This window comes from Canis aureus, chromosome 21 (genome assembly GCF_053574225.1).
Source record: "Canis aureus isolate CA01 chromosome 21, VMU_Caureus_v.1.0, whole genome shotgun sequence".
Lineage (NCBI taxonomy): Eukaryota > Metazoa > Chordata > Mammalia > Carnivora > Canidae > Canis > Canis aureus.
In genome coordinates, this window is record NC_135631.1 from 3,881,219 (window position 1) to 3,896,492 (window position 15,274).

At 48.2% G+C, this 15,274-nt stretch overlaps 1 protein-coding gene across 2 annotated transcripts in view; it reads left to right on the forward strand.

The window, feature by feature from the left end:
• CAPN1 (calpain 1) overlaps positions 1–15,270 on the forward strand; it is a 28,137-nt gene extending 12,867 nt beyond the window's left edge. For both annotated transcript variants that reach the window (XM_077862364.1, XM_077862363.1), the window contains exons 11-22: positions 8,177–8,355; positions 9,285–9,296; positions 10,109–10,320; positions 10,419–10,458; positions 11,025–11,090; positions 11,180–11,237; positions 12,000–12,064; positions 12,692–12,760; positions 12,975–13,053; positions 13,658–13,774; positions 14,069–14,127; positions 14,493–15,270. In XM_077862364.1, coding sequence (XP_077718490.1) covers positions 8,177–8,355; positions 9,285–9,296; positions 10,109–10,320; positions 10,419–10,458; positions 11,025–11,090; positions 11,180–11,237; positions 12,000–12,064; positions 12,692–12,760; positions 12,975–13,053; positions 13,658–13,774; positions 14,069–14,127; positions 14,493–14,519 — 983 coding nt within the window. In that variant the 3' untranslated portion in view covers positions 14,520–15,270. The remainder of the gene's footprint in view (positions 1–8,176; positions 8,356–9,284; positions 9,297–10,108; positions 10,321–10,418; positions 10,459–11,024; positions 11,091–11,179; positions 11,238–11,999; positions 12,065–12,691; positions 12,761–12,974; positions 13,054–13,657; positions 13,775–14,068; positions 14,128–14,492) is intronic.
• Positions 15,271–15,274: the final 4 nt, after the last annotated feature.

Below are 15,274 nucleotides of genomic sequence, written 5' to 3' on the forward strand. Positions count from 1 at the left end.
ACCCAGGGATCCCACAATATGTATTTCTTAAGTAATGAGGCATAAAAGTTGAAATTACTCCTTGATCTAGAGGCTACAGAATGGGTGCTATGTTAGCAGGCTTCAAACAACATTAATTAGGATACCTGGGTGGTTCAGTAGTTGAGCGTCTGCCTTTGGCTCAGGTCGTGATCCAGGGGTCCTGGGATCAAGTCCCACATTCAGCTCCCCACAGGGAGCCTACTTCTCCCTCTGCCTATATCTCTGCTTCTCTATGTCTCTCATGAATGAATAAATAAAATCTTAAAAAAAAAGAAAAGAAAATATTAATCTTATTATATGTCTCCATCAGAGTTCTTGGGTGATCGGGTGCCTTGTCAGTGAGCAGTCATATTTTGAAAGGAATCTTCTGAGCAGTAGGTCTTTATAGTTGTCTTAAAATGTTCAGTAACTAGGGCAGCCCTGGTGGCGCAGCAGTTTAGCGCTGCCTGCAGCCTGGGGTGTGATCCTGGAGACCCAGGATTGAGTCCCATGTCAGGCTCCCTGCATGGAGCCTGCTTCTACCTTTGCCTGTGTCTCTGCTTCTCTCTCTGAATAAATAAATAAAATTTATTTTAAAAAATGTTCAGTAACTATGTTATAAACAGATGTGCTGTCACACAGGCTTTGTTGTTTTATTTAAAGAGCACAGGCTGGGGTGCCTGGTTGGTTAAATCAGAGGAATGTGTGACTCTTGATCTTGGGGTTGTGAGTTTGAGCCCCCGGTTGGGTGTAGAGATTACATATAAATTTTTAAAAATTCACAGAGCACAGGCAGAGTAGATTTGACATAATTCTAAAGAACCCTAGCATTTTTGGACTGATAAATGAGCATTGCCTTCAACTTAAAGTTACCAGCTGCATTAGCCCCTAACAAGAGACTCAGGCTGTCCTTTGAAGCCATGGGACCAGGCATTGACTTCTCCTTTCTAGCTATGAAAGTCCTAGATAGCATCTTCTTCCAATATAAGACCGTTTTGTCTACATTGAAAATCTGTTGTTTAGTGTATTAACTGCATTAATTATCTCAGCTAGATCTTCTGGGAACTGCTACAGCTTCTCCACCAGCACTTGCTGATTCACCTGGCACTTTCATGTTACAGAATTGGCTCCTTTCCTTAAACTTCATGCTACCAACCTCTGCTACCTTCAAACTTTTCTTCTGCAGTTTCTGCACCTCACTCAGCCTTCATAGAATTGGACAGAATTAGGACCTTGCTGTGGCTTAGGCCTTTGCTTAGGAAATGTTGGGGCTAGTTTGATCTTCTGTCCAGACCATTAACACAACTTCTTCTTCTTCTTCTTTTTTTTTTTTTTTAAGATTTTATTTATTTATTCATGAGAGACGCAGAAAAAGATGCAGGCTCCATGCAGGGTGCCCGATGTGGGACTTGATCTCGGGACTCCAGGATCATGCCCTGGGTTGGAGGCAGGTGCTCAACCGCTGAGCCACCCAGGCTTCCCAGACCACTAAAACTTCTACTCAGTGATAAGGCTATCTCACTTTCTTATCATGTCTGTTTACTGGAATAGCACTTTTAGTTTCCTTCAAGAACTTTCCCTTCGCATTCACAACTTGGCTGTTTGAGGCAGAAGGCCTAGCTTTTGACATGCCTTCCTCTTTAAGCTTAATCATTTCTAGCTTTTGTTTTAAAGTTGAGAGACATGGGACTCTTTCATTTGAACACTGAGAAGCCATTATATGGTTATTCATTGGTCTCATTTCAATATTATGTCTTCAGGAATAGAAAGGCCGCAGAAGAGGGAGAAAGAGGGGGAACAGCTGGTGGGTAGAGCAGTCAGAACATGTACAGCATTTATCTAAGTTTGCTGTCTTATGTGGGTACAATTTGTGGTGCCCCCAAATGAGCACAATAGTAATATAAAAGATCCCTGATGACCATAGCACCATAGATGGTGTGAAATAGGTGCTATTCCAGTGAACATACACTTAATTCTTTTGCGTATGGAAATCAGTTGTTTCAGCATGATCTGTTGAAAAAACTATTCTTTTCCCATTGCGTGGTCTTGGCTCCCACGTCAAAAATAAATTGGCCATTGATATATGGGTTTATTTTTGGACTCAGTTCTTTTCTTTTAGTTTATATATCTGTTTCTTTTAAAAGATTTTATTTAGTTAGGATCCCTGGGTGGCGCAGCGGTTTGACGCCTGCCTTTGGCCCAGGGCGCGATCCTGGAGACCTGGGATCAAATCCCACGTCGGGCTCCTGGTGCATGGAGCCTGCTTCTCCCTCTGCCTGTGTCTCTGCCTCTCTCTCTCTGTGTGTGTGACTATCATAAAAAAAAAAAAAAAAAAAAAAAAAAAAATTTTATTTAGTTAGTTATTTAGAGAATATGAGAAGGGGGAGAAAGAGAATCTGGAGCAGACTCTGCATTGTGCCTCGAGCCTGGTGTAGGGCTCAGTCTCACAACCTCGGAATCGTGACCTGAGCTGAAATCAAGAATTGGACACTTAACTGACTGAGCCAGCCAAGGCCCCTGTGTGTCTTTTTTTTGTGTGTGTGTGTGTGTGTGTGTATCTATTTTTATGCCTGTACCACACTATTGTAATTACTGTAGCTTTGTAGTAAGTTTTGAAATCAGGAAGTGCGAGCCTTATAACTTTTGTTTTCTTAATTATTTTGACTTCTGGGCCCCTTATAATTCCATGAGTCTGAGGATATGCTTTTCTACTTCTGTGAAAAGGACTGTTGGAATTTTGATAAAGATCACATTGACTCTGCAGATCACTTCTGGAAGTGTTGACATTTTAATAATATTGAGTTTTCTGCTCCATGAACATCAGATGTCTTTATTTTTTCTTGTCTTCAATTTCTTTCAGTATTGTTTTGCAGTTTTTAGTTTTCGAGTGTTTCGGCCCTTTGTTAAATTTATACCTAGGTATTTTATTCTTCTGGATACTATTGTAAAGGAATTGTTTTCCTAATTTTCTTTTTCAATTGTTCATTGCTGGTATATGGAAACATAACTGATTTTTGTGTCTTGATCTTATAACCAGCGCTTTGCTGAACTTGTTATTAGATATAGTAACTTTTTTGTGGATTCTTCATGTTTTCTATATATAGGATTGTGTTATTTGCAAATAGAGATAGTTTTCTTCTTTCTTTACAATTTGAAGGCTTTCTTTTCCCCCTTGACTAATTACTCTAGCTAGACCTTCCCACATAGTGGCTATATAGCAATGGTGTAAGTAGACATCTTATTCTTGAACTTAGGGTGAAAGCTTTAGTCTTTCACCACTGAGTATGATACTAGCTGGCTTTTCCATAAACACTCTTTGTCATATTGAGGACATTCTTTTTTATTCTTAGTTTTCTGAATGTTTTTTTATCATGAACGTGTGTTGGACTTTGTGAAATGCCTTTTCTGTATCAATTAAATGAACATGTAGGTTTTTCCCCCTTTGTTCTATTAATGTGGCATATTACATTGATATTCTTTGTTGAACTATCCTTCATTCTTGAGATAAATCCTATTTCATGATACTAATCCTTTTAAAATACTGTTGGATTTGATTTGCTAGTATTTTGTTGAGGATTTTTGACATTGATATTTATAAGTGATGTTGTCCTGTGATTTTCTTATGATGTATTTATCTGGCTTTGGTATCAAAGTAGTGTCAGTCTCATGGAATGAGTTAGTTTATCAAAAAGAAATCATAGGGATCCCTGGGTGGCGCAGCGGTTTGGCGCCTGCCTTTGGCCCAGGGCGCGATCCTGGAGACCCGGGATCGAATCCCACATTGGGCTCCCGGTGCATGGAGCCTGCTTCTCCGGTGCATGGAGCCTGCTTCTCCCTCTGCCTATGTTTCTGCCTCTCTCTTTCTCTCTCTGTGACTATCATAAATAAATAAAAATTAAAAAAAAAAAAAAAAGAAATCATAATGTAAATGAGAAATCATGTAGGATGGTAATAAAACACCGTATGCCTATATTAGAAAAGAAAGATCTGAAATCAATAACCTGATCTTCTACCTTAATAATCTAGTAAAAGTGCAAACTAAATCCAAAGCAAGCAGAAGAAAGAAAATGATAAAGATTAAAGTCCAAAGAAATGAAATAGAGAAACAATAGAGAAAAATCAGTAAGACCAATAGTCAGTCCTTTGAAAAGTTCAGCAAAATTGTCAAATCCTTAGCCAAACTAAACAAGAAAAAAGACAGAGGACTCAGATTCCTAAAATCAGGATTTAAAGAGAGAACATCACTACGAATCCAGCAGAAACAAATGGATTATAAAGAAATCCTGTGAACTGTTGTGTGCCAACAAGTTAGCTAACCTAGATGAAAGGGACAAATTCCTAGAAAGAAATAAGCTATCAAGATTGACTTAAGAAAAATAGAAAACCTGAGTATACCTGTAACAATTAAGAGATTGAATCAATAACCAAAACTCCCAGTTATAAACCACTAATTATTGTTTTATTGTTGATTTCTAACTTAATTCCCTTATAGTCAGAGAACACAATCTATATAAGATCGTAGCTTCGAAATAAATAGAAGTTGGTTCTATGGCCCATGCCATGTTGAATTTTTCTCAACATTCCCATGTTCTCAAAAAGACTGATTAACAGTTATCTATTATATGTTATATGCCAAACGTTCCTCTAAATATTTTAAACATAAAGCTTGCTTAACTTTCACACTGACCCTAGGAGGTAGGTACTGTTTTACAGATAAGGAAGGTAAGGCATGAATCTAATAAGTGACGGAGCTGGGATTTGAACCCAGGATTCAGTCTTTTTTTTTTTTTTTTTTTTTTTTTAAGATTTTGTTTATTTATTCATGAGAAACAGAAGCAGAGACATAGGTAGAGGGAGAAGCAAGCTCCCTGCAGGGAGCCCTATGCAGGACTTGATCCCAGGACCCTGGGATCAGGACCTAAGCTAAAGGCAGACTCAGAAAGCCACTGAGCCACCTAGGTGCCCCACAACCCTGCAGTCTATTCTCTTGACTGTTACACAATTCTGAGTGGTAGGGGGAATGTTTTATAATTGTGCATCATATCAAGCTCAATATTTTGTCTGCTTTATCTGTCAATTACTGGAAGAGGGAGGATAAAATCACACACCATCCTGATGGTTTTCCCAGCTTTTCCCTTTGTATCTATCAATTATTTTTCTTTATATATTTTGCTTTATGATATTAAGTACATCAAGCTTAGAATTGTTATAAGTTGCTAGTGAATTGAACGTGTTGTTGTTGTAATTTAATGGCTATCTTCTTTGGTAATAATTCTTTTACTTTTAAGTCTATTTCTGTCAATGTCTGTATAGCAATTCCAATTTCCATTTGGTTAGTAATTTTGTGTTATGTTTTGTTATACTCTTCGATGTCTAATCTTTCTATAGCTCAGCGTTTTGTTATCTCTTGTAAACAGTCTATAGCTGGCTTTTTAATAATCCATTTGAAAAATTTTGCCCTTTGATTTGAAAGTTTAACCATTTACATTCACAGCAAATACTGATAACTTTATATTTATTTCAGCAGACTTATTGCACATTTTCTGTTTGTCCCTCCTGTTATGCCTTATTTTGGATTAAGTTCTTTTCCCTTTCTCTCTACTAGTTTTTCAGTGTATGAGTTTGGAATATATAAGTGCTTTAATTAATATATTCTAAAGTTAGTTGATAGGGCGCCTGGGTGGCTCAGTTGGTTAAGTGGCCTTCGGCTCAGATCATGATTTCAGGGTCCTGGGATCAAGTCCCACATTGGGCTCCCTGCTCCGCAGGGAGTCTGCTTTTCCCTCTCCCTCTGCTCTTCCCCTTGCTTGTGCTCTTTCTCTCAGATAAATAAGTAAAATCTTTAAAAAAAAAAAAAAAAAGTATGTTAAAGTTAGTTGATCAGTATCTTTACCCTCCTACTAAATAATACAAAGACCTTAAGACTACTTAACTTGGATCACCCCCTCCTTTTGTTTAATACGCTGTTTTTAGCTAGTATTTTATTTTATTTTATATTAAGATTTTATTTATTTATTCATGAGAGACACAGAGAGAGGCAGAGACACAGGCAGAGGGAGAAACAGGCTCCATGCAGGGAGCCCGACGCGGGACTCGATCCTGGGTCTCCAGGATCAGGCCCTGGGCCGAAGGCGGTGCTAAACCTCTGAGCCACCCAGGCTGCCCATTAGCTAGTATTTTAATTAATTCTAAACAGTTTTCTTCCTGCTGCAAATTAAATATCATCATTATCTGATATGTTCCATATTCATTAGATTATACGCATAACGGTATTTTTGCTCACCATTTTCACAACTTTCACCTGAGATCATCTTCCATCTCCCTGAAATATACGCTTACACATTTCTTCTTTCCCTTTACCTCCTCCTCCTCCCTCTCCTTCTTCTTTAAACTTTCTCAGTGTCTATGTAAAATGCCTTTATAGCATGCTCATTCTTTTTTTTTTTATAAATTTATTTTTTATTGGTGTTCAATTTGCCAACATACAGAATAACACCCAGTGCTCATCCCATCAAGTGCCCCCCTCAGCGCCCATCACCCAGTCACCCCCACCCCCCGCCACCTCCCCTTCCACCACCCCTAGTTCGTTTCCCAGTTAGGAGTCTCTCATGTTCTGTCTCCCTTTCTGTTATTTCCCACTCATTTTTTCTCCTTTCCCCTAGCATGCTCATTCTTGATAATTCTTTGGATACAAAATTCTAGATTGCATTTCTTTAAGCCCATTGAAGGTACTGTTGCTCTTTATTCTGGTTCTGTAGCTCTGTGAGTCAGGGCTCTGTTTCCCTTGTCTCCTGTGATGCTTTGTCTTTTCTGTTTGAAGATTGTTTATCTTCTATATTCTGTAATTTCACCATCATGTATTGAAGTGTGGATTTCTTTTCATTCTGCTTTGGATTCATTGGGCTTTCTTGGTCTGAAAATTGATGAGCGGGAGTCAGATACTCAAACTGCTGAGCTACCCAGGCCCCTGCAATGTAGTGTCCACTTTTTAAAAAAGGCTTTATTGAGATCTAATTCATGTACAATGCAATTCACCTACTTAAAGTATAAAATTCAGTGTGGCTTTTCATATATTGTGTATCTATCACATCAATTTTAGAACATTTTGATTACCCCCCAAAAAAACCATGCACTCTATAGCTATCAGTCCTGAGCCCCTCTTCCTCCTCATTCCCATGTAACCAACACCCTGTCTCTACAGATTTGCCTGTTCGGATACTTATCCACATTATAGTACATATCAGTACTCCATTCCTTTTTGTTGCTGAATAATCTTCCATTGTTTGGTTACATCACATTTCTTTTTATCCTTTCCTCAGTTGGACAGTTGGGTTATTTCTACCATTTCTCACACTTGATATTATCTATCATTTTGTTTAATGTCACCTGTGTATGGGGGAGGGAAATGCAATGGCTTAGTAGTATCTCTACAAAGCAATTTTATGTATTGAATCCAGCTCCTGGAGGTTTAGGGAGTCATGGGCAACTCAATCACCAAACTGCCAGAAAAGCAAGTCTCTGTCACTCTTTGCAGTTATGAGGCTCCTGTTAGACCCTGCTTTTTCTCTTTCTTTCCTCAGTCATTGTCCACACAGCAGTTTGGACAATAAGCAACCTTTGCAAATCCAAATCCATTCATGCCCCTCCTGGTGCAGGCCCGTGGGGGATAAGGGAGTGAGGTGGGAGGGGTGGGGAGGTCTTTTTGCTCTCTGACTCAAACCACACTCCTTTCCACCCACCCTGCTCCCACTCCTTTGCTTCCTTTCTGGACTCCTGATGCCCGCCAGAGCCAGATGCTGCATCAGACACTGGCTGTCCCCTCAGGTGTGGGGCTCTTTATTCTCCTTCTCCTGCTTCCCAGTGTCTTCCCAGGGCTTCTTCAGATCTCCCTCAAATGTCACCTCCTCAAAGATGCCTCCCCAGATCAGTTCCAGGTTGCTTATTCTTTGTAATAGTTCTGTTAATTACACTGACTTGCAGATACTTTGCCTCCCCTCCCAGAGAGTGAGCTCAGGAGGGTAGAGATTGTGCGTTCCCACTGAACATCTGTCACATGGCACACAGTGGACAATTAGCAGTATTTGTTGGATGAATAGATGAGCAGACACAGTGGGGAGGGGAAGCCTCCACTCTGCGCTGCTCCTCCTCATTCCTGCCAACAACCCACCTCCTACAGCCACCTTCTGGGTCAATCCCCAGTTCAAGATCCGGCTGGAGGAGACAGATGATGTGGACGACGACTACGGGGGTCGCGAATCAGGCTGCAGCTTCGTGCTAGCCCTCATGCAGAAGCACCGCCGCCGCGAACGCCGCTTTGGCCGCGACATGGAGACCATTGGCTTCGCGGTCTACGAGGTGAGCCCGTGGATCTCACAGAACTGGCAGGGAAGGCAGGCCTCCTGGTGCACTGTAGGCGAGCCCCAGCAGGGGGCGCCGGAGGACAACGCCGCCACAGCCCTGAGACAGGTGGCCCTAGACCCTAACCCCTGGAGGCACCTGCTGAGGTTGCTCTTGGATAGAGGGAATCTGGCTTTGTTGACACCTAGGAGGTAGCCTCTAGGGGACAGACTTTGGCTCAGCTTCAGAAAGAAGTAGGCAAGTGGGCTGCCGTAGAGGAGTAGTGAGCTCCCTATCTTAGGAGTATGTAAGCAAAAGCTGGCCTATGAGGGCCTTGCTTCACTCACTGTGTTCAAGACAGACATTTCTGGCCCTTCCTGGTGGGGGTAGAGAATGGCCACAGTCTTGGCCCAGAGCTCCTGGCTGCAGACCGGTGTGGACCTCTGATGTCCCTGGACTGTGGAATATTGCAGTTGGCCACTCTGGGGGCTGTCCTGGGTGCTCTGATTCAGAGCCAAGGCCCAGGGCGTTCCGAGGATGAGGGAGGACCCTGCTTGGGCCCCCTTTCCTAAGGTCCTGAGGCCCCTCTCTGGCATGAAGATGGTTCTCAGTCACCAATGGCCCTGGGCCCTGCCTTCTGGTTTCTTCATCCTATCATTTTTTTTTTAAGATTTTATTTATTTATTTGAGAGAGAAAGAATGTGTAAGAGAGAACTAACAGTGGAGAGGGAGAAGCAGGCTGTCCATTAAGCAGAGAGCCTGATGCAGGGCTTGATCCCAGGACCCTGGGATCATGACCTGAGTCAAGGCAGCCACTTACCTGACTGAGCCACCCAGTTGCCCCTCATCCCATCATTCTTAAGAACTCGGGGCTTCTGCCCAGCATACGCTGTACCCCTGCCTCTGGGCCAGGCATACATCTCTAAATTCCTCCATCTCTCTGGCAGGTCCCTCCGGAGGTAGGTTTGAAACCTGGATCACCTGGATTTACGTATCCCTGAACACACAAGGCCTGACGGTGCCCAGAGGGGAGCAAGTTGGCAGCAAGTCCACACGTAGAGAATTAAGAAGTCATCTCGTTTTACTGTTTATTAACTGCCCTCCTCCCCCAATCCAGGGCAGGGTGGGGGCAAACATTACTGTCCTGGGAGCCAGGGCTGGTAATGAGTGAGGGGGCCGGATTTGAACCCTGGCCCTTGGAACCCCGCCTCCCACCACATCTGAGGCTCTTCCTGTCTTGCCGTTCCCACGGAGTAAGTGCTGGCTGCAGCTGCCAGGGGTGCTGGTTAGGAGCAGAGCAGTGGATACCCTTGAGCAAGCTGCTAAAGCACTAAGCCTCTTTGTCAGTGTCTGTAAAATGGGCATGACAGCAACGGCTCACAGGGCTGTCATGAGCTTTAAAGGAGGGGCTCCATGGAAGGTACCCTGCACTGCCTGACTTGGGGACGCTGTGAGTGATAATAATGGGAAAGTTACTGCAATGGTGTCTACATCTATAGACATCTATATCTATAAGGTATCTATGTCTACCTCCATATTATCTCCTCACCTCCACCCCGTGCAGGAGGCAGGGTTGTCACCTTCACTTTACCCGATGGGGAAACTGAGACAGAATGATTTGTCAGGGTCATACGGACTGCGGTGACCACCATGACCAGCTCTCCGCCTCCATGGCTAGGGCCTGGAGCCTGAGATCTGGGGCTGTGGGGCAGCTCCTGAGGGTGGCTGAGTGGCCAGCTGCAGCCCCCACTCCCTCCTTGCCTCCCACCAGCTGGTGGGCCAGCCCGCCGTGCACCTGAAGCGCGACTTCTTCCTGGCTAATTCGTCCCGGGCACGTTCGGAGCAGTTCATCAACCTGCGGGAGGTCAGCACCCGCTTCCGCTTGCCACCTGGGGAGTACGTGGTGGTCCCCTCCACCTTTGAGCCCAACAAGGAGGGTGACTTTGTGCTGCGCTTCTTCTCGGAGAAGAGCGCCGGGACGGAGTGAGTAGAAGGCCCCTCCCCAGCGTCCACTTGCCACCTGCCACAGGTCCCCCTGCACACCCCCCTGACTGGCCCCTCTGTCTCCCCCCCCTCTGCAGGGAGCTGGACGACCAGATCCAGGCCAATCTCCCTGATGAGGTGCGTGCCACCCCTGTGCCTTCCTCTTCTGCCTCATCCTGGTTATATCCTGGGGACCTGGGTGTCCTGGCTCCTGGGCTCTGGCTGGCAGGGCAGAGCCCCTCCTGGCAGGAACCATAAAAGTAATCCCAATCCCTCATCTGCCCAGGACTTTATAGTTTGCAAAGGACTTAGAGATAGTGGTAGTGCGGGGTTCCTGAGCTCTTCTCTGTTCTAGGTCTGTGCTGAGCTCTTTACTTGGTCACTCTGTTTCTTCTACAACGGCCCTGTCAGGGTGCTGTCACCATCTCCCCCTTCAGTGAGAAACTCAAGTTCAGGGAGGTTAAGGAACTTGCCCAAGGCCTCACTCCCGTCACTGAGCTGAGATGCGCCCTCCCTCAGGCCACAAAGCCCTGGGCAGGAGGAAAGTGGGGTCTAGATTCCCACTTTACAGGTGACGAGAGTGAGGCTCAGAGATGCAATAAGGTGGGCACATGGTGATGGTGGTCCCAGACTTGCCCCAGCTGCTATCCGTGCAGGGGCCTGGCTGAAACACCCCTGACCTGCTCTCCCCCTTCTCCATCCAGCAAGTGCTCTCAGAAGAAGAGATTGATGAGAACTTCAAGGCCCTCTTCAGGCAACTGGCAGGGGAGGTAGGCTGGGTGGGGTGGGAGCGAGGGGCCTTGGGGCGCCAGGGGACAGCCTTTCCCCAGGGTGGGTGCCATCCTCCCTCCTCCCCCAGGACATGGAGATCAGCGTCAAGGAACTGCAGACCATCCTCAACAGGATCATCAGCAAGCGTGAGCATCCCCAAGCTGCAGCTTTCTACCCTGTGTCCTCACTTCCTCCAAACTCCAGAATCTAAGCCTCTGTTCCCACGTTGGGCCAAACCAAGCCCTTGGTCTCTGTGGGTAGGGGGAGCCTCCACCACCTCTCTTTTCCTCCCAGACTCCTTCCACTCTCTTGCAGGGCCCTGTTCCCAGGCCCAAGTGCTGTGACTGGTGTAGGGGGAAGCTGAGCTGCTGACGGTACCACAGTACAGGGACAGGCCCCCTTTCCTCCAGAAGATATACCCCAAGGCCAGGCCAAATGGCTTTGAGCAGAATGAGGCATTCGAGCAGAATGAGAATTACTCCCCAGAGTGCATAGCTAAAGGCAGCACCCCCTTCCTTTGCCCCTACCTCTGCCCTCCATCCACACCGTTTCCTCAGCCCAGACCCCTCCCTTCTTGTCCCCTTTGGGGCCTGCGGCAAACCCCGGCCCCACCGTGACCACTGTGGCCTCACATTTCTACTGTGTTTGTCCTGTTTCCATTCAGCGCTGATTTCCTTTCATTCTTGGCTCTTGGTGGCAGGGACGCAGCTGCTGGGACACTTGCTTGATTGCTCAAATACTTTAACTCGTGCTAACGATAAACATGATCTGACATACCCACTCTGCTAGGCTGTCCACACCAGGCGCCAGAAGCGGGCATCCCTGGGCCCCGTCCCTCCCGGCACCCCCAGCACAGGGCAAGCTTGGAAAGCTCAGTGGTTAAGGGGCTGGACCCGATTTTCTTGCAGACAAGGACCTACGTACCAAGGGCTTCAGCCTGGAGTCATGCCGCAGCATGGTGAACCTCATGGACGTATCCTTTGCTCTTGTTTCCTGAGGCTACTTTGGGTTGCGGGGGCGGGGGGGCATGCAGAGCGGGGTGGGGGGATACCCCGTGATCTCTCCTGGGAACAGCACAGAGGAAGAGACAAAGCTCTGTCGAGTCTGGACAGACCAGTTCTTTTCCTGGGCAGCTTCCATTGACTGGGAGAGGGAAACAGGCACAGGCTTTGTGTGGAAGGAGAGGTAGGGCAGGGCCTAGGTCCTCTAGTGACTTTAAGGTTGGTGCTTTCTGCACCCCTCCCAGCCCAACACAGCAGGCTGTGCCCCTTTTCATTCCCCTCATCTTGAGGCCAGCCTCCCCTTCCTCCCAATTGTTCCCTCACCCTATGCCTGGTTTAAGCTTGTTCTTTTACTTTTCAAAGGTTTTATTTATTGGAGAGGAGAGAGAGAGAGAGAGAGAGAGAGAGCATGAGCTGGCGGGGGGCGGGGAGGGACAGATGGAAAGGGACAAGGAGGCTCCCCGCTGAGCAGGGAGGCCAATGTAACTTGAGGCTTGATCCCAGGACACTGAGATCATGACTGGGGCCAAAGGCAGACTCTTCACCAACCAAACCGCCCAGGCACTCCTGGTTTAAGCCTCTTAACAGTAGCGCCCCAGAGGGATGGCAATGGGAAGCTGGGCCTGGTGGAGTTCAACATCCTGTGGAACCGCATCCGGAATTACCTGGTAGGTGGTCCCTGGTCCCTGCCAGCCCCTCAGCGCCTCAGCCCCATCCATGAGGGGTGGGCTGCAGGCTCCCGGGCCGCCTGTCCAGATCCCAGCCCCTGGCCCACCATTTGGGTCCCTCCCCGGTACCTTTGGCAAGCCTCCACCCTGGCTTGGACCGGAAGGGCTGGGTGCCTCCCTTGGCCTGGGCCTCACCCTCTCTTCCCCATTCCAGTCCATCTTCCGGAAGTTTGACTTGGACAAGTCGGGCAGCATGAGTGCCTACGAGATGCGGATGGCCATTGAGTCTGCAGGTAAGGCCTGAGGGCTGGATGCCCCCCTGCAGAGCCCCAGACAGATGGCTCCAGGCTGACTCCATGTCATGACCCAGGGTGGCAGCCCACCACACCAGCCCTTGGGGTGGTGATGGTGATGGGGTGTGGCAGTAACAGCCATCTTCTGCCGTCTTCCCATGATGACCATGCTGATAAGTGCTTTATCAGCATTTCTATTTGCCCTCACTGCAGCCTAACAGGGAAAGGGTCTTTACTATCTCCACTGTACACAGAGGAAAGTACGGCTCAGAGAGGGAAAGAGACTGGCCTGTGGCCACACAGCCAGGGAGGGGCGGAGCTGGGCTCCAGAGCCTCCGATGAGAGAGGTGCATGTCAGGGCTTTCTACACAAATAAAACTGGACCCCTTGGGCCCTCCCTGGCCAGCTGATTGCCTGGAGCAGTCAGGCCCTCATTCACTCTGCAGCTGGCACTTGCTTGCCCAACTGCTCCCAGCTCCTGACCCTACTCAGGGGGTCTTCATGCCTCCGAGCTTCAGGGCTCTCCCTGCCCAGCCCCAGTCCTCCTGCTGTCCCCTCAGGCCAGGCCACGCCTCCCTGGCCCTTACCCACTCTCCTGGGCCAGGCTTCAAGCTCAACAAGAAGCTGTATGAGCTCATTATCACCCGCTACTCGGAGCCAGACCTGGCCGTGGACTTTGACAACTTTGTGTGCTGCCTAGTACGCCTGGAGACCATGTTCCGTGAGTGCCCCATCCAGCTCCTGTCTCTAGCTCTGTCTTCTGTAAGCTGGGGGGAACAACAGGTGCCAAGGTATGTGCTAGAGAGGTGAAGGTCTCTGCACCTGGAAGGCTGGGTGCCAGGAGGCTGGGGGCGTGGGGACCTGGCAGCAGGGGAGGGCTCGGGCTTCTGGCAGTCACAGGTGAGGCCTTGGGATACTGTGGGGATGTGGGGGGAGGGGCAGGGAACAGAGGGGTTCCTGGTCCTGCCTGAACATCCCACTGATTTCTCGATGCCAAAACCTCTTTTGAACGCAGGGTTTTTCAAAACTCTGGACACAGATCTGGATGGAGTGGTGACTTTTGATTTGTTTAAGGTGAGAACTTTCCTTGGCTGTGGCAGGGTGTTTGGGGGTAGTAGAACTTTCCTACCTGCCTAGGATAGGAGCCTATGGCCTCAGAACCAGCCCTAAAAGCCAGGCCTCCAAGTCCTGGAGGGATGGGATGGGGTTGTCTGGGTACCGGGAAAGGAGCAGGAAGGCAGGGCCAGGCTGCTGGAGGTCTCTGTGGGAGCCAGCACCCTGATCTCCCAGGGCTAGAGGTAAGAAAGCTCCCCCCCACCCCGAGGCATCCCTTCACACCTGCCCTCAGTGGGTGAAGAGACAGTGGCTTCCGGGCTGGGAGGCTGGACTTAACGTTTCTACTGTCCCTGGCTGACTCGTCTGTCTGCCCTCCTCTGCAGTGGTTACAGCTGACCATGTTTGCATGAGGCAGGGGCTCAGGTGCCCTGGCCATGTTCCTCTCCTTCATCTGCCAAGCCATGCCTTCCCGCCATGCCACACCAGGCCACACCAGCTGCAAGTGCCTTCCTCGGAGCAGGAGGTGGCCTTGGCCTCCTGTCCCCTCAACTCCCAGCTGCCGTGGTTCATCTGCTCTGTGCAGAGCTGTGTGGCCTTCCCTACCTTCGCCAGCCAGGGGCTCGGGTGGACTCCCCGCCCCTCCCGTCGCCAAACGAGGAAGGCAGCTTTTGCTTGTTCCTGCCTCAGGATGGGGCTCCTGGGAGAGCTGACAGCCCCAGGCCTCCCAGCGTCCTGATGTGTCCTCTCGCCCCACCCGAGGCCATCCACCTAGCCTACCCACCTGGCCTCAGCTGCAGCAGACTGCAAACCATAACCACTAGCTCTGCATGGTCTATAATCCAGATGTGCAGGGCCCTTCCCAGCGGAGACCGCCTCCTGGGGCTGGGCACGCCCAGCCCCCTTGTGCAGAAGCCAGTGCCCCTCGCCTCCGCAGCTGCCCCCCAGCCCTGCCCCACCTGCCAACGAGGAGCCACCTGGACTGAGGGGTAGCCAGGTGTTCGGTCCCTCGCTCCCTCCTTTTTTATATTGGTGATTTTAAAGGGGACTCTTCAGGCACTGGTGTACCAGTAATGGGGGTGCCAGAAGCACCTGGGTGTGGGATGGGGTGGGATCTCATATTTCCATGCAGAGAAATCCCAAACAATAAAGGAAGAGGCCCCAGATC